This window comes from Cibotium barometz, chromosome 25, assembly GCF_041138505.1.
Source record: "Cibotium barometz isolate CiBa-2024 chromosome 25, ASM4113850v1, whole genome shotgun sequence".
NCBI lineage: Eukaryota > Viridiplantae > Streptophyta > Polypodiopsida > Cyatheales > Cibotiaceae > Cibotium > Cibotium barometz.
In genome coordinates, this window is record NC_141070.1 from 14,186,217 (window position 1) to 14,205,411 (window position 19,195).

Genomic DNA, 19,195 nt, shown 5'->3' on the forward strand with positions numbered 1-19,195 from the left:
ACCAAACCAAAGACAAGCTATGTAAAAAACACTAAAAAAGAGGTCAAAACAACATGCAAAGAGAGAGAGAGAGAGAGAGAGAGAGAGAGAGAGAGAGAGAGAGAGAGAGAGAGGAGCCTTACTAACGCTTGGTTGACCAACAAAACGCGAGAAGGAGTAGTCGAAGACGATGCAAAGTAACACCAAAACAAAGACAACCTGCGTAAAAAAACACAAAAAAGGACGTCAAAATGACAACCTCTCTCTCAACCAGCAGAACGTGAGAAAGAGCACTCGAAGATGATGCAAAGCTAGAAGCTAGAGGAAGGCACTGCGAGAAGGATGCCACACCAAACTTGCCACCCCCTTCATTGCTACGGGTGCACCCCCTCACAGTTGCATGTAGGCGCAACTGTTGAGGGACGCAACTTCAGGTTTTGGCGGCTTGCAGGCTTGATTCCTCGACAACGAACAGCGCTAGTTTGATTCCTCACCCCCTCACAGTTGCATGTAGACGCAACTGCTGAGGGACGCAACTTCAGGTTTTGGCGGCTATAGGCTTGATTTCTCCACAACGAACGGTGCTAGTTTGATTCCTCGGATGGTGGACGACACATGCATGTGAGAAGCCCGGGGCCAAAAGAAGTCGCCACATGGAAGCCCAGGAAAAGTTAAATACCTTCTCCTGTTATATTATGTAAGAAGGGAAAGGATTATCATCGGGCGGTAGCTTAGTTGCTAAGGTGTTTCGTTGTCAAAACCCAGGTTGTGGGTTCGAACCCTGTTGGCTACCTCGATTGATGCGCCTTGCCCTTGATTTGTGGGATAAGGGGGGTCCCATGGGTACTAAGCCCGCTCTTCTCTAATGCCAAACTTTCAAAAAAAAGAAGGGAAAGGATTTTATTTTTTAAAAAGAAAACTTATGGAGCATTGCCTCTCCGTAGGACAAGTAGTCTTCCATAGATCTCAGAACCTTACAAAACCTAACCTCTCTGTGGAAGGTGCCAAGGTGGAGTATTTCCATGGCGTCGCGCAACTCGACGGTACTGTCACCTACCTCTCGTAACAATAAGAGTACCTCTCACCTACCTCTCGTAATAATAAGAGAAAAAAGGGGGGGGGGGGGAAAAGGGCAGAGCCAGATATTTAGAGCCCAAGGGAGTTCCCCCTGCCATCGCAAGGAAGGCTGCTACCTGGATTCTGAAGACCGAAATAGCGGTTTTCAGGGGCCGTTTCCTAGTTCCTAGCCCATAATACTCGACAATATAATCACTTATCAAGATGGACTCTCGTTGAAGATCAGCAAGATCAACCAACAGATCCATATAAAGAGCCATGGACTCATCCATTGAAGACCAGCAAGGTCAATCAACCAGATCCATGCCCGATTTCAGAAAACAACTCCTACTCTTGTTCCAATATCTTCCTCAATGCACGCGTGGGTATCCTAGGCGACCCAGAGCCCGAGCATCGTATGGTCAGCACCCTCTAGGATCCTTCGTCGCAGGTGACCTAACGCTTCACTCATAGGCCGCTTCCTTGGCCCCTCATCCACCGTACCGGAAGCTCACCATTTTAATCGCACCGAGGCTGGTCAAGACCTCGGCCGACCTTGCTACGCGAGACGTCCTTCATTGACTCTCCGTCAGCAGTTGCAACTTTATCAGTTAGGTCTCCACGACCTTAATCACAAGATGGTCAAAATGCTCCCCCAGCATTCTTGACATAAAACAGTCATTTACAAACAGTTTACAATACAGTTTCTATTTTAACTTTCATTTTTCCACATTATCCCTCATCATCAATCCACATTACTTATTCCATATTCCATTTATATGTATACTCATCCCATCACATCATTTTCCATCTCATCACTTCAGATTCCTTCACATCACATATCATATATTCACATCCATACATATATCCACATCCACATCCATACATCCACATCTACATCCATACATCTATTTTCACATCCACATCTACATGCACATTCATGCATCCACACCCATACATCCACATCTACATGCACATTCACATCCATACATCCACATCTATATGCGTACATTCACATCTACATGCATACATCCACATCTCTATGCATACATCCACATCCACATTCACATTCACCTCCATACATCTACATCTACATGTATACATCCACCTCCACATTCACATCCACATCTATACATCTACATCTACATGCATACATCCACCTCCACATCCACATCCACATCTATACATCTACATCTACATGCACACATCCACATCTCCATTCACATCTACATCTATACATCTACATCTACATGCATACATCCACCTCCACATCCACATCCACATCTATACATCTACATCTACATGCATACATCCACATCTCCATTCACATCCACATCTATACATCTACATCTACATGCATCCATCCACATCTCCATTTACATCCTCATCTATACATCTACTTCTACATGCATACTTCCACATCTCCATGCATACATCCACCTCCACATTCACACTCACATCCATACATCTACATCTACATGCAAACATCCACATCCACATCCATACATCTACATCTACATGCAAACATCCACATCTCCATGCATAATAAAATTCTTTTAATTAATCTAGGATGATAGTTCCTAGAATATGGTAGGAAATCCTCTTTTCATGCTTTGAATGAAATTATTTTATGTGTATATTTTTATAAAATTTTGCCATAGCTCCGCTACTATAACTAATAAATCTCAATTATTTTAAAAGATAGGTTATCTTTAAGGGAATGATTAGAATGATCCCTAATTGGATCATTAACCCTTAATGGATTAACTAAAAAATAATCATAAACTAAAAGCATAGATAAAAAAAACTATTACTTTATTCTCAAGCATAGATTAATCTTGGATTAAGAAAAAGCTTTATGAAAAGCTTCCTTTGGATTGAGAATGGGTCATGAGTATGACCATTTCTTAAGTGAGAGAGAGAAAAAAAACCATTAGAGTTAGACATAAATGGAAATTTATGTAATTCTTTACTATCATTAAATTAATTAACTTCGATAGCATTTCAAAAACCATACCAATTAAGCTTCTCACTTGAGAGGGGTTGAGAAGAGAGAATCATTGAGAAATTATAGAAAAGATCAAAATTCACTATACTTATCTTATAATTTGCTTGATTCTTTGTTCACGGTAGAGGCCCCCAACCAATCAATTGGTTTTAGTATGTTGATGGAGCCACCAATGGAGATTGAAGAAGAGAGAAGTGTCAAAAACTAGTAAATTATTAAAGAATTCACAGTTCTTGGCTTAGGTGGAGTAGAGTAACAATGCATAAGACACTATATTTTTTTCAACAAGGGAAGGCTTCTATTTATAGGAAAAATTGAGCTCCTAACCAAACAAACTGATTCTAGAATTTTCCAAGTCAGTTTGGTTGAATTTGGACTAGATTTGGATCTAGTTTGATTACTTTTTTATTCGATTTGGTTCCATTTTGATTTGGTTTGGTTCAAAAGAGATGAGAGATAAAAATATCACATTATTTTTGAGTTTAAAACTCATTCAAGCATGTGAAATATGTACCTCCTTTAAAGAACTCCCCTTCCTTACATATGTGTCAAAATTTTATTGCTCATAGTTTTTTTTACTAATAAACCTTGTACATTTTCAACTCTTCATCTTATGTGAAATATGCATCTTCTTTAAAGAACTCCCCTTCCTTACATATGTGTCAAAATTTTATTGCTCATAGTTTTTTACTAATAAACCTTGTACATTTTCAACTCTTCATCTTATGTGAAATATGTACCTTCTTTAAAGAACTCCCCTTCCTTACATATGTGTCAAAATTTTATTGCTCATAGTTTTTTTTACTAATAAACCTTGTACATTTTCAACTCTTCATCTTATGTGAAATATACACCTTCTTTAAAGAACTTTCCTTCCTTACATATGTGTCAAAATTTTATTGCTCATAGTTTTTTACTAATAAACCTTGTACATTTTCAACTCTTCATCTTATGTGAAATATGCACCTTCTTTAAAGAACTCCCCTTCCTTACATATGTGTCAAAATTTTATTGCTCATAGTTTTTTACTAATAAACCTTGTACATTTTCAACTCTTCATCTTATGTGAGCATTTACTCATTTTTGGGTATCTTCTTTTACAAATTGGATTTATCTCCTCCCTACACATGGATTGATGCTATTGGCCCATAGGAACCTTAATTGGACCATAATCCAAAAATTTCTGAAAATCTAGACCCTTAGACTAAGGTTCTTTATACCTATTTCCAATTAATTCCAATTGCACATTGGAAAAATTCTTTTTGAATTTCTGTTTCAGGGGAACTTATTTTAATAAGATGAGTTATTTTTCTATCCAAGAATATTCATGATCTGAATATTCTCTCTCTAGAATAATTTTCTCTCTCTAGGTTAAAACAGCCACAAACAAGATCTCTTATATTTCAGAAAAGGAATTGATTACAGGGGAATATGCTAGACATCAAAAAGGGGTTGGGGAGAGGAATCTTACATTACTGGAACATCAAAATAAAGGGATTAACAATAATTAAAGAAGATGCAAATCAGAACAATGCCTCGCGCCCACCTAAACGCACCCACCTAAACGCGTGGCGCTGGGCCAATCAAATACCTCGCCATGCAGCCCTGCCTTATACAGATAATACAGAACAAAGAGATAATACAGAACAAAGATGATACAGAACATGTAGAACAAAGAGCTACGAAATACTTCTTTTGCCAATCTACACCAAGGGAGGAATACAGAACATGCAAAAAAAACATAAGACATTAGAAATTTTTTGGACCCAAAGAGGGCCTCCTTAGATTAACTTTTGATTAGGAATGGACCAATAGGAGGAGGGCTGGGTGCCTTCTTTGACCCTAGGGGACCTAGGCTTTGGTTTGCTTAATGGGGCCTAATTACTACTCTTGTTCCCCTACCTCTTGGGCCCAAACTTAGAGGTCCCCCCCACCTAGAATCGCGCATATTAAAAACCCTAAAAATTTATTTTTTTTAAAATTTTTCCCAAAAGTGTGTTTTCCCTCTCAAACTTCTCCCCAACATACTCTAGGTTTGGAAAGCTCATTTTGAACCTCTTTCTTCCTCTTCTAAGCTCTCCATTGTTGTAGAAACCCCATACCTCTCAAGCTCTCCCTCCTTGTCAAGCTCCCTCTCCCTCTTTCTTCCTTTTCTACGCTCTCCATTGCTGCAGAAACTCCATCCCTCTCAAGCTCTCCCTCCCTCTCTCTCTCTCAAGCTTCCTCCCTCTCCATTGATGTCCTTAAAGGATTTTATTTTTTAAAAAGAAAACTTATGGAGCATTGCCTCTCAGTAGGACAAGTAGTCTTTTCCATAGATCTCAGAACCTTACAAAAGCTAACCTCTCTCTGTCGGAAGGTGCCAAGGTGGAGTATTTCCATGGACCATCACGCGTCGCGCAACTCGACGGTACTGTCACCTACCTCTCGTAACAATAAGAGTACCTCTCACTACCTCTCGTAATAATAAGAGAAAAAAAGGGGGGGAAAAAAAGGGCAGAGCCAGATATTTAGAGCCCAAGGGAGTTCCCCCTGCCATCGCTGCTACCTGGATTCTGAAGACCGAAATGGCGGTTTTCATAGCTGCTCTGGCTGTTTTTGTCGTAGGATGGAGGCTAATGTGTGGTTATCTGAGACAGCGCCGCTGTCATCTGTTGGGCGCTCTGAATCCTCACAAGGATACCCAAGCCATCAACATTCACACTCTCTACGTAGAATTCCCTTTCCTCTCGCGGAAGGCACTAGAGTTTGCACTTTTCAGAGCCTCTGCGATTCCAGAAATCTCTCGCATTCTGCAGAAGGGTGGCCAGCTCGCATGCAACCCCTCCAAGCGCTACGACGACACAGACATTCTGGTGCAAGAGATGCTGCATCACCACGTGGACGGCGATAGGGGCTCCCTTGCCCTCCGCCGCTTGAATTTCCTGCACTCCCACTACCCCATCGACAATGCGGAGTATCTCTACGTGCTCTCCCTCTTCATCTTGTTGCCCATTGAGTTTTCTACCATGTAAGTGTCTGCAAAATTTCTCTGTTTGGCCGTGATTATGTCTACGTGCTTCCTGAAAAGTGGGAATCATCCGCTAAAAACAGCTGGGAGATGGACTCTAATTCTTCGTTTTAGACTAACTACGTAATTTTGTCCCTAATGAACCCGAATTCCAGCTCAACCCTAATCTGTAGCCGACTTTTTTTGAGTTTGCTACCCTTTTTTTTTGGCATATGTTTTGCTGATCATTTCAGTAAATTCACTAAAATTTTACAAACCATGTAAGATCCCACCCCCCCCTTTTTTTTTTGACGAGTCTCCAAAATTTAATGCATTTTGGTTAAATTTTAGCTCAAATTTTATACAATTTTTGAGGTAAATCGATTTAACTATTGAAATAACAGCTACGTGTTGTCTGGGAAATTGAAGAACAATTAGAAGAGGAGGGTAAGGTTCAATCTTAGTGCCCCTTACCCTGACCCGCGTGTGTGTGTTCTTTCGTAGCTAATGCGCCCATCATGTATGCTGTGTCTGTGATGTCCAGCTATGGCCATCGAGAGTGGACGGAAATGGAGAAGTCGGCATACTATGCAACTTGGCACGACACGGGGAGTCGCATGGGCATACGCAACATCCCCAACAGCGTCTGTGCATTCAGGCAATACAGGGACGACTATGAAGCAAAGCACATGGTGTATGCAGACTCCAACAAAGAGATCGCTGAAGCCACAGTGAGGCTACTTCTAAGTGATGTGCCTTCGCTCTTGGAGCCCCTTGCTCGAAAGTTAGTCTACTCTGTGATGGACGAGCGGCTGCTTAAGGCCTTTGGGTTCCCCAAACAGGGCCCCTGGTGGAGCGCCCTCTCGCATTCTCTTCTCAAATTGCATGGTTTGACGGTGAGCTGGCTGCTGCCGCCCAGGCCCCTCTCGTGGGCGGTTAGCCGCATACCCTCTGGCTGCCCCAAATCGCAAGGCCCCCACTTCGACCCCGAGGCTCTTTACAAGCTTGCTTTCCAGATCTACAAGCCCTTCTCTTACGAGAAAGGTTACAAAATCAAGGAAGTGGGTGCCATCAAGCCTGGCCAACTAGGAAACCCCTTTGAAGGAGACCTCTTCTGCACTTTACGAGAATGTAGCAACCTACCATGGCCCCGCGGTGTGTCAACAAAATAAATGGTTTGTGTGTCTAGTCGACTCATTTCACGGCTCACCTTAGGTCACCTATTTTGCTAAACTTAATTACAAGTCGGTTCAATTATTGTGCTTAACTTAAATTACAAGGTAGTCTTGTAACATCTATGAACTGGCCTTACTAATGGTGCACTGGCATAAAAACCAAATGCCCGTTGAGCTCTACTCGGGCAACTAGCTTTTCGGCACCAATCATTTCTAAATTAGAGGGCTTTATCAACCAAATTTTTAAGGCCAGGTCGTGTAGTATTTAATGATGATTTCATTTTTGCATTCTGCATAGATGGATGGCCACGTTTTAGAATGATGTAAAGATCTCTACAATGCATATGGTTGATAAGATGAGCTACTAGCATGATGTAAAGATCTCTACAATGCATATGGTTGATAAGATGAGCTTCATACTTACAACTAGGTTTAATCATCCATTGCTTGCTCAAGCTTGCCTACATTTGTCTCCATGCTTGAGGTTACAGACTAGCATGCATGTCTTTCAACCAAGATCTTCTCACTGCTATGTTGTTGATGTTCATGCCATTATGCATGCAAATATGTATGCCACTACTAAGTTGTATAATCTTGTTTCTTCCATGATTGATGTTGACTTGAAGACCCAAGCTAGTTTTTCACATTGTGGAAAACCAAACTTTTTAGTACGAGGCCTTGCCTCTCCTTGGGTGGTAGGGCACACTACCTTCAGTAATATTGGTAATGGTCCCTTGTCTATAATTGTGTCACCTACCTCTACCTCGCTATATCTGTTTGCAACTTATTGGTAATGGTCCCTTGTCTATAATTGTGTTACCTGCCTCTATCTCGCTATATCTGTTTGCAACTTCTTGTCGGTGGGGGGTTGCCTTGGCTTCTAACTTGTAGCTTAGCTTCATCATATCATCAATTCTATCACGCACAATGGCTTTCGGTAGCTATGGCCATCTTGTCATGTAGTAGAGCACTTGATTGAGGATCTTGCCTTGGGCATTGGTGTACATTCAAAGTAGTTCTTTGATGAAGAGGAAGCTGGTCTTGTTGTACATCTTGTTGCCGTTGAGCTAGGCCATCACATTGGCATTGGCATATAGGTAACATTCCACCCAATGCATGCCTATGACCATCATGTAGGTCTGCATGTTAGTGCCACTAGATCTTTCTTTTAGTATCTGTTTTCGTAGCATGTCATCTTGCTTGAGGTCTATCAGCTTCGGCGATTTGGTGAGAATGGTTTGGTAGTCTTCATCGAAGTCTGTCGCTCACCACGAGTAAAATCAAGGGCTTGGTCTTGCCCACATCTAAAGTAAATGCAACTTTTCATGATCCCATCCCACAGCATGAATGTGTGAGTCATCTTGTTGTATTTACATGTAAAGAAAAAGTCATGTCCCCAAGGGTAAAATCAAGGGCTTGGTCTTGCCCATATCTAAAGTAAATGCAACGTTTCATGATCCCATCCCACAGCATGAATGTGTGAGTCGCCTTGTTGTATTTACATGTAAAGAAAAAGTCATGTCCCCAAGGGTCTACTTTTACCAACCCTAAGGCCCACTCTTTGCATGCACTTGAGCACTCGTTGTTTTCATGTATGCATGAGAACATGGCCCCTACGAGAAAAGGTCCAACGATCGACTTGGCATGATGAGTGGTATCGTACACCTTACATGGTAAATGTTGGCTCCGCCTCTTCTTCAATGCCTATTTCTCTTTCATGGTGTGGCTTGACGAGGGAAGGTCATGGGTACCTACTAGTTTCTTTTAGCTCGTATAAATGTATAGTGATAATTACTCTTTTGTGTTGTGACTTGATGAGGTCATGCCATGGGTACCTACTAGTTTCTTTTAGTTCTTGTAAATATATAGTGATCTCTCTCTCTCTCTCTCTCTCTCTCTCTCTCATCCCTTCTTGATGTATTAGTTAGTTAAATAAGGTAAAAGGATAGGTTTAAATGTGTAGGATAATGCCTACAAGGCTTAGCGACTATTGGAGAGTAAGTTTAGAGCATGGGGAAAAGTTTTTATAAATGAATGATTTTGGAGGAGTTGAAGAGAAAGCATTCATGATCTTGGATATCAATGCATACAAAGCTCCAATGCCAACTACAAGAGAAAGAAAAAAGTCACTTAGTCTTCAAGTAGACATGGTGAAAAGATTAAGATGATAGGCAGCATTCACTTACTCTGAGTGGTGATAGGAAAAAATGATGATATTGACCCTATGAAAGTTGTAGTGTGTAAACCATTTGGTTAAGCTTGTTACTGTCTCTCTCAAATTTCTTATCGCCTAAGAGAAGTGGGGGTCCAGAATATATACCATTGGTTGGATATCTAGAGGTAACTTGGATCTCATCATGCTATCAAAAAAGGTTTGGTCACAGTAGGCTTTCAAAAATTCATTGCCAACATTGTACCAAACAGTTAGGAATTTACCATAAACAATAAAAAATAATTGTGTCTGAAACCTTTGCACATTTTTTCCTCAAGATCCCTGTGCATTCTTTTGACAAAATAATCTCTTTGTGTTAGCATCCTCCTCCTCTATTTTGATCATAATTCTAGACCCCAAGTCTAGCAATCTCTGCAAGTTCTTCACATCTTGAATGGCAGTAGCATGGGATAGAGCTTGAGAACCAGCATCCTTTTGGATTTTTAGTGATTGCTCATAGGCAGTCTTTGCCCTTATGTCTCTATTATGTGTTACCTTCCGAGTCTTTAGAATTTCTTCACCTTTTGGCTTCCTTGCTAGTGGTACCATGAGAATATCCCTCATCTTCACATCTACCTAGTCAATAGGATGAAGGAGCTGGTCATATCTCCACCAACATACCCTCTTGAGGGTTTCCATGTCTTTGATCATGATTGTAGAACTCAATAAGGAAGTCCTCTGTTGTTTCCTGGAGTGTGTAGATAATAGACCTTTTCCACCTCTTTCCCAATGACCAGTTTATCACAAAACTCTCTCACAATCCTCTCAAAGGGTGTCTTGGGGATAGCAAACCCAATAGCCTTCTATGCCTTTCTTATCTCTTGGACTATCACTCTCTGGCTGAATCTCCTTGTCTTTGCTTATTGAAGGATGTGCATGGACTTTACTTTTTGGAGGCTCTAGACTTGGATGGTGCTGGTTCCCTTCTTGTGGTAACTTTTGCAATAGGAGGACCTTGTCCCTCTTTCCTAGCTATTTGCTTAGTCCTTGCCAGCCATTGATCAAAAAATGAATTGTACCAGCCAGAGGAACTACACCCAAGTGTTTGTATATGTGATGCTGAAGAACGTGATATGCCTAGACAACTGGAATCTAGATATAGAAATCGCTTTCTGTGGCATCTTTATAGAAACATGCCAAAGAACGCAATTTTAGTGATTGAAGGACCTTGCATGTGATTTATCACATTCTTTAGCACTTTTTAATCTATGCATCCTACACCAAACCTTAAAACTAACTATGCATTTCACCAAACACTATGCAATGTGTGGCCTTGATATTGTGTTCTCTGATAGCCTATGCAACCATTCTAGTGCACCACCAATCAAAATAACAAGAAAAGCACCCACTCGTAGACTATAATGGGAAAAAATGTAGTAAAATTGGACATGTAATTACTCCGTATAGACAATGATTTAAAAAATTATATTTAGAGACAAATAGGAACTTGAACATACTTATACATTTTATTTTAATATGTAGCTGAATGTTTAGCTCCCTATCTATCAACCCAGCAATGATCGAAGTACATTTTTGTTTGTCTCCACTTTGCATGCTTGTGTGCAGCTATTGAGTTGTCAAGAATTTATCTTTTTCTTTGCTTTTGGACCGTTTTGTTTGCCGATTTCAGTCGGTCGTGAGCTTTTAAGTATCCTCTTGATGTGCAATCTTTGTAGGATTTCTCGGTAGAACCATTGGAACACTTGCTTCGTACTATTTGCCTTTTGAGCTCCCCCAAAATGTTGTGTATGTCTGAGGAAAGAATTACTGTTGTGAAATGAAACTTTTCCATCCCTTGTGTAGACCAAATTGCAAGGCATCCATATTTTTTTTTGGCAAAAAACGGCAGGTGGTTGTAGATTATATGCTGCATAAATAATACAAAACATGTTACTTTGTAGTGTGAATTGTTTACACTATGTGGCTAAGGAAAGTTTCTAAAATTTATTACCATGTAATGTGTAATGTTACAGTTTGTCCAAGCTTATTTCATGGATTTTACAAAAATCTTTAGCTCTTCTTCAAATGCCTGATGGTCATCCTTGCTCCAAGTGTGCTTATCGGCAAAGTTTGAAAAGTTTGTCTCGAGAGCCTCCCACACTTGTGACTTCACATTTCTTGCAAGACCATCTGCTTCATGGTCTTTTAATGCATTGTGTACTAGCTTTGACAATTCATACTTTACTTTGGAAACATACCTTGACTATCTTATAAGTCTTCTTTTGCACTGAGGATTTAATAGAAACCTTATAGCTTTGACCCCATTGATAGATGGCTTGATAGGAACTTCTTTTCCATTTGTTGATTTCTTTAGATCCTTTGTTATATGAACATCTCCTCCATAAAGACCAATGTTAGACAAGGCCCTCTCTAATGCTTTAATAGCCTGCTTCTTTTGTTTCTCAAGACAAAGCTTCCAACTAAATCCAATATAAGTAGTGGTTGGTGGAGGATAGGGTGGGATTTATTGACGGCATTGCTGTGGTGGTGGCTTTTGCCAAGTGTTCTCCCTGACCTTGCAAGGTTGCGACTGCCTTGGTGGATGCTGATGTGAGGTTCAAGTAGTATGTTGATGTTTCTAAACCTTTGGGGTTACTAAAGTTTGAGGGGAAAGGTGGGTCCTTTGGGGGATCCACAAGGTGGTAGTGTCCTCATAGTAACCTTTTGTGACGAGGATTGTTTGGGCACCTAACAATGAGTATTGGTGGTTCGTGTGGAATGGGGGTGAGTGGGTACCTACTGACAGTTAGTGGTGTTAGCAATGTTAGCTAGGTCAGAAGCTTTGTTGGTGAGGTTTGACGTGCTGCAGAGTTGGTTACTGAGATGATGAGGCTATGTTGGATGGGGGATCGTGGTAAAGGATAAGCATCTCTTTTAGTAGTATAGTTCTATCTTTGTCTCGGTAAACCAGGGGAGTTGTGTTTGGTGGAGAGGATTTTACTTCTTGTGGGGGTGGGATCCACATCTCCGGCTTTACATCCATCATGAGGATAGTAACTTACCTGGAGGCTAGTTGTAGTGTTGCCATTCTTGCATCCCTATCAATATAACACTAGTTGTGGCCCATCCATCCTTTTCCATAAGGATTTCTTCTTGCATTACCCCTGTAGGCATGACATAGAGCTTTTCTTCCAAGGGGTTATTTCAGTTCCATATGTTAAGCTGAAGGGTGTCGTGTTAATGGCCACTTTTTATGCATTGTAAGCCTAGAGTGCAAGTTCCCGGCAACTTTTGTTCCCAGTCATTGCGAGCTCATTTTTGGGCCCTCTAAGGAATGTCACATCCTAAAAAATGGGGCCATGGTAAATTTTTTGTAAATCAACTCCAATTTTTTCAAAGGTTACATATATAGAATCTACTCTTCAAGATCTCTCCATTGATATACAACATGATGGGGTTTGGACATGACCCATGGAAGATGTACAAAAAGTAGATTCAAAAGTGATGATGTGGATTGTTTAAACTTGATTTTGAGGAAAATGGTATATCTTGAGCTTAAAAATTCCAAATGTTTCAGAGTTTGAAATTATAAGATCTACTTTTCATGATCTTTCTAATGATATGTCATATGATGGGGTTTTAACATAAGGTAAGAAATGTTCACCCGCGGCCCCCATTTTCAAGGCAAAGATGGCAAAAAATTCCTTAGAGGGCCCAAAAATGAGCCCAAATTTCCCCTAATGTCTTGTAGCGAGAATTGTACTACTTCATTTATGAAGTGGGTGCCATTGTCACTAACAAGCTCAAGGGGACACCCAAAGTGAGTGATCACACACTCGTAAAGGAATTTAGCCGTAGACCTTGCATCGACTTTTCTTGTGGCTCAAGCTTCAAGCCATTTTGTGTAGTAGTATGTGCCACTACAATGTACCGGGCGTCCCACAAAATTGATGCTCCATTTCTCAAATGGTTGTAAGGACATGACGGGGTAGAGAGGCATCATGTTCTTACTGTGTAGAATCCCCATTCGTTTGGCATTCATCACATCATTTGATGTATTCATTCAGTGGCATCTCCAAACAAGGTTGGCCACCATAATCTTGCCCACCACCACAAGCATCTTTTGAGCAGTGGTGCCTACTACAAAGTATTCACCTGCGCTCCTAGAGTGGGCTTGTTCCAAAATAGAGATGTACACCGCGTCTCATTATTCCATCTTTTCCTTGTTTGTAAAGTTTCCCTGCAAATCAATTTATAGGGGACGACTTTCTTGATGAGACATCTTTCTCGATCCTTGTTGATCGGCACTTTAGTGGGGATAGGCCATTAGCAAGGAATCAGGCATAGTTGGAATAGGGAGGCATTTGGTAAGTCATTATCAACACCCAGTGGTGGCTCTCTATTAGGAATGTGTGACATATAGTCAACCAATACATGTTGGGAGACTTCACATACCGTGATGGTAAAATCAAATTCTAGAAGAATTAGGAGCCATCTGGTGATCCTACCTATGTGGTGCAAGGTTTATTCACTAGATAAAGAAGAGCTTGATGGTCTACGAAGAAAACAAATTTGGTCGTCAAAAGGTAATGATGAAACTTTTTAACTATATAGACCATGACCAACCCTTCCCTTTCCGTGGTGGTGTAATTTCATTCTAGTTCATTTAATTGGCAACTTGAAAAGCTAACACGGAATTCCCTATTGTGTTCTCCAGGTTCAGCCATCACACAACCAATTGCAAAAGCGGAGGCATCTTTGTGGACATGAAATATGATTTCCCAATTAGGGGATATCAAAATGGGAGTGCTTGCCAATGCTTTTTTGAGGGTATCATATGCTTGTTAGCAATCCTTTGTCCATTCAAAACTCACTAGGAGTCCATAAAAGGGACGAGCTATGTCATCATACATAAAAGGGACGAGCTATGTCATCATACATAAAGATGAAATGCCCCATAAATTGATGGGGACTCCCTTGAAGTTGGTAGGGGGTGGTAGCTCAAGAATGGGTCACACCTTGCTATCATCTGTGGAGATATTGTGTTTTGTCCTAGGATTACTCCATGTCGGACCCAAAACTGGCATTTCAAAGGGTTAAGAGAGATCCTATAGAGCAGACATCTCTCGCACTTTTCTTAAACACCGTAAACTTGTGCTTCCATGTAGAATTGACATAAAGGTCATCCAGAAATAAAGACTTAAAGGAATTTTTGTAGATACTCCTTGTAGGTTGTGCACATCAGGCATTGGGAAGGTGCCTGCGGCATTGGTCAAACCAAATGGCATTACTTGGTATGCATACATGCCCAATTTAGTGGACAAAATCAATTTTATATTGATCTTTTGGATCGATCATCACTTGGTTGTTGCCAAAAAACCTCTCAAGGAAGCTGTAGGCTTTCCTACGACCCACTCAAGCACATGTTTTGTGAAGGGCAATGGATAGTGTGATCACATATTAGAGGGCCTACCAGGTTGATCTCCTTGACCTTAGCCAGACCATCATAAGATGTTCTTGGCTTCCCATCATGAGTTCTTTGGGCCTTTTTGTATTGTACAAAACGGTTCCCTACCTTGTAGGTTATGAAGTGTTTAGGGACTTGTTTGGTCTCCTGAGCTTTTGTGCTTTCTTCATCCATTCATTTTTGGCCTCCCGCTTGACTACTAGTGCCAAGTTTTATTTCATGTTTTATGTGAGCGGCAAAGCTTTGAGGGTTCCATTTGGGAATTCGCTGACTCTTCTTTTTTTGTGGTCACACTATTAATTGGAATGGGGAACTCATTGAGCTCCTTTTGCTAGACTCGGTAGAAGTAGGAATGTGTGTTAACAGCCTCCACATATCTCAGCCAATGTTCCTCTAATTCTATTGGTAAGATGTAAGCTTCCCTTCCTGTGAAGCCATTTGTTTTATGGGAAGATGTAAGCTTTCTTTCTTGTGAAGCTGTTTGTTTTATGGGTCTTGCGGTGGGTTTTTCTTGTAATGGACTTTTATCTTTGATGCTCACAAGTTCAAGGCTCGGGGCATCGGGCATACATGCAGCATTGAGCATGTAGAGGTATGTGATCTCTTTCATGTCTGCCATGGAAAATCTTGTACCCGTGCATTTTGGAATTATGTCCATGTTAGCAAGGATGTGCATCCAATTCTTAGAGTCTCTTGGCTCCGGGGGGAAAGGCACGAATTCCCTGCTATCTTATCCATCATCCAACATTTTATGGCACGTTTGGCATAAGTGTACAGTCTATAGATCTCACAATAGTCACATTGAATCCTCTGCCAAGGGTCCCACACTCATTCAATGGATTTTCCAAGAGTGTAGGCTGACCTTTAGCATTCGGTCTTTTTTTCAAATGTAAATGTGATCCGTGTCCTAGTCATGGATCATCTTGGTTTCTCTCATAAAGGGTCATCCTAAGATGTGATCGTAGGAAATAGTCTGGTGGCCTTCGGTCTTTTTTTCAAATGTAAATGTGATCCATGTCCTAGTCATGGATCATCTTGGTTTCTCTCATAAAGGGTCATCCTAAGATGCGATCATAGGAAATAGTCTGGTGGCCAAAGTTCATCACCACAAAGGTGTGTCAGAAATTGGTTCCGAGAATCTTAATCTTCAAATCCTATAGAAGACCTACGGGCTTCGGAGTGGCTCCATCAGCTAGTTTCACAATTAATGTAATGTCATCCATAGGAGGTTTTTCCCATTTTTCCCAGCATCGTTTGGTAACAATGCTTACTCCTACCCTACACGGGTCTAGGATGGTAGTGCCTTGAAGTTAATCAAAAGCTAGGGGCAGTGCTGTGTTGAGTTCTTATCCTTCAAAATACTACCCTAACTTGTTTACCCAGACTATTAGGAACACCAGTAATTCCATCTAGTTCTATGGATCCTTCCTCATCGGTCTTGTTGGAATTTCCTAGTTTCTACTTTTCTTCCATTCCTACTCCAAGCCATCCTTCCATCCAATCCTTCAAATCCTTCGATAGACTTGGCTTCCTTGAAGCAAGGTGCCAATGGGAATCTGGACTTGTGAAGATAGAAAGGAAGAGAGACCTACGATATCTCTTTGAATGGGCGTAGGTTCATGAATCTGGTTATCCCTATTCATATGAGCTTAGGCTTTTTAAGGTGTAGGGTATAGGGATATGAACTTCAGTGTCTGTTCTTCTTGGGTGGTCATCCCTCATATTCTTAAGGTACGTAGCAAAGAAAGGAGGGTCCACCTAGTGTGGAAATGTTGTGGCTTTTGGGTCTACTTCTCAGAGGTGGTTCTCCCGGAGTACTTGTTGGCTTTTGGGTCTACTTCTCAGAGGTGGTTCTCCCGGAGTACTTGTTGGTGGTTGAGACTTCTATTATGCTCTTGGGACTTCTTGGTTGGTTTTAAGTTGGGCATAGAGGAACTTCTTACAATTTGAACTACTTGAGGTGGTTTCTCCTCCATTTGAGCTTGATAGTCCTTGACTAGCTCTTGAGTGACCCTCTTCTCCTTGATTGGGTTTGGATATTTGGCTAACTTTTTAGGCAGACAGCTGGGGTCTTTTTTCTCTCTTGTTTGAGGGATAGATGGTAATATCTTTTCCTTGTACTTTTCCCCTCGTCGGACCCACTTTTTATGACCACATAGCTATCTCCCTTGTTGATCATTGTGGCCTTTTTCTTTCGAGAGCGCCTAGTTGATCATTCTTGTTTAGGAATCTATTTAGAAGATAAGATCCTTGCGTGTCTTGAGGCTTCCTTCTCTTGTGAAGCATCAGAGCAGCATCATGGGCTATGGCTCTCCTCCTACTTTGCATTTGTGTGACTACATTCAGAGGCTTCCTGTGGATGAAGTCGTCCCATATACTCAACAAGTTAATGCTGGTACTAGGTTGAGCTTCATTTCCCTTCCCCATTGCACCCATTCTTAATGGGAAATCATGTACTTATGGTCTACCCACCACCACAACCTATGCATAAGGGATTACTCATAGGAGTACTATTTATCCCTTTCTTGATTAGACATTCAGCAATTCGATGAGGTCCAACACAGTGATAGCATTACATAGGAGGTTGTTTAGACATGCTCTTCAAGTCTCCTCCTTGTGGAGTTACGGTTGTTAGGTATATGGGATACATGTGCTCACCCTTCATCATCATGTAGTGACTCAGGATTTGTGGAGATGGGCTACTTGGCTTAGGGGGTTTGAAGATGGTGTTGTTAATATCATCTCCCTCCTCACCTTCTTTAAAGTTTTTCGTTAGGGTTAACTAGTGAAGAGAGGTCATTCAACGTAATGGTGGTTATGGTGGAAGGACTGGGGGTGGCAAGGGTACTTCGAGTATCCTAAGGATTCCTCGTAGGGCCACTTCATGGCCAGGTTGATGTGCATTGTGTTATGCTAGGGATGGCAAGGCCAGTGGTTGCTTCGGGTTAGGCAGCAAGGCCTGTAGAGGCCTCATTTAAGTGGCTCTTTGGTGGTAGCAATTTGAGGTTTTGTGATTGCCCCACCTTTGGTAGTTAGCGTAGTAGAGAGTGGGTCTGGGTCTCAAATGTGGGAATGCTGTACTAGTGTGGTTTGCAAATCACGAACCATACTAGTTTTCTCTTGGGGTGAAGATAAGGTTTCCCAACTTGGTCACAACTTTAGCCTACTCTTCATTGTTAGGTTATTTGCTGCATTAATGCAGATGCTAGTTTCTCCACCTGTTGTGCGAAAGAGGATTCTTTTCCCTTCCTTCTAATTTTGTACTTGTGGTTTTGAAGGAAGCTTCGGAAGTGCCCTCATGCAACTTGAAATTGTCTTCGAAATCCATGGTGCTTTTGTAGCATTGCTCAAAGGAGATATACCCCATAGAATATAGGGAGTTTTGTAGGGAAACATCCTTAAGTCCCTCTAGGAATCAACAAATTAGTTTTTCATTAGAGAACTTGTCCCTATCCTTTACAGCGAGAGTGAAGATATCTCACACTCAGTTGATATAGTCCCAGATGGATTCTCCTTCTTTCTCTTTGACATTATGCAATTGTTCAATTGGATTCCATCGAGTTCTTTGTCTTGAATATCCCGATTTGAAATCCTCTTTCAAGGCATCAAAGGTAGCGTTGTCTTCTACTTTCAGTGGATCGAAAGCATTGTCCTGCTTTTCCATCGAGGGGGTGAGGCTGAAGGCACTCACCTTAACATGATCTTCCATGTGGCCAAATGCCTCATAGATCTGGTTAAACATCTCCAGATGAGGTATGGGGTCTCCTGACCCATAAAACTTTGTGATATGTTTGGAGTTGTGGTCTGGTTTATTCCTTTTTGGTCTCGTCTCTTTACACCGGATGTGCGGGTGCAAGGGTGATACAATTCTTGAAGCTACCCTCTCCCTATTTCCATGCCTATTCTCAACATTTTTTATGTCAATCCTACTATAACTAGGACTGGTGTGCAAGTTGGGGTATGACAGGTGGGGGAGCTAGTCCTGGAGGATAGTATCTCATATGTGGATCAACCTTTTATAAGGATCTATATGGTATCCAGGATACACCTTGCAAAGTGGGTAGTGGCTGTACATATGTGCCATATGCCAGCTGGAGTGTTCTAGGTGGGATCTTTCTCTTTGGTAAGAGGTCCCTATACCTTAGTGAGCTGGTCCTTGACCTAGGCTTGGTGCTAGCCTGTGATCATCATGGATGAGGATGATGACTCCAAACCATCTCATGACATGGAAGAGTTTCAAGATTGCAAATGAAGAGACACATGGGGAGGATTTGGAGGATCGTTCTTTTGTTAAAGAAGAGGATGAGTTTCCTTTTGACCCCGGTGGAAGGAATCATGCATGCATTGTGGGTGATGATATGCCCAAAAG

The 19,195-nt window shown here is 41.3% G+C and overlaps 1 protein-coding gene across 2 annotated transcripts; it reads left to right on the forward strand.

Annotated features, from left to right (window-relative positions):
* Positions 1 to 1,122: 1,122 nt before the first annotated feature.
* On the forward strand, positions 1,123 to 7,646 carry LOC147624272 (ER-bound oxygenase mpaB'-like). 2 transcript variants are annotated; one of them, XM_086819245.1, is made up of 3 exons: positions 1,123 to 1,172; positions 5,592 to 6,053; positions 6,577 to 7,646. In XM_086819245.1, exons 2-3 carry the CDS (start codon positions 5,611 to 5,613, stop codon positions 7,202 to 7,204), a joined length of 1,071 nt encoding a protein of 356 aa, XP_086675371.1. In that variant the 5' UTR covers positions 1,123 to 1,172; positions 5,592 to 5,610; the 3' UTR covers positions 7,205 to 7,646. The 2 variants fall into 2 exon arrangements, with proteins under 2 accessions (XP_086675371.1, XP_086675372.1); XM_086819246.1 differs by lacking the exon at positions 1,123 to 1,172 and having other exon boundaries at positions 5,510 to 6,053.
* The last annotated feature ends 11,549 nt before the right edge of the window (positions 7,647 to 19,195 follow it).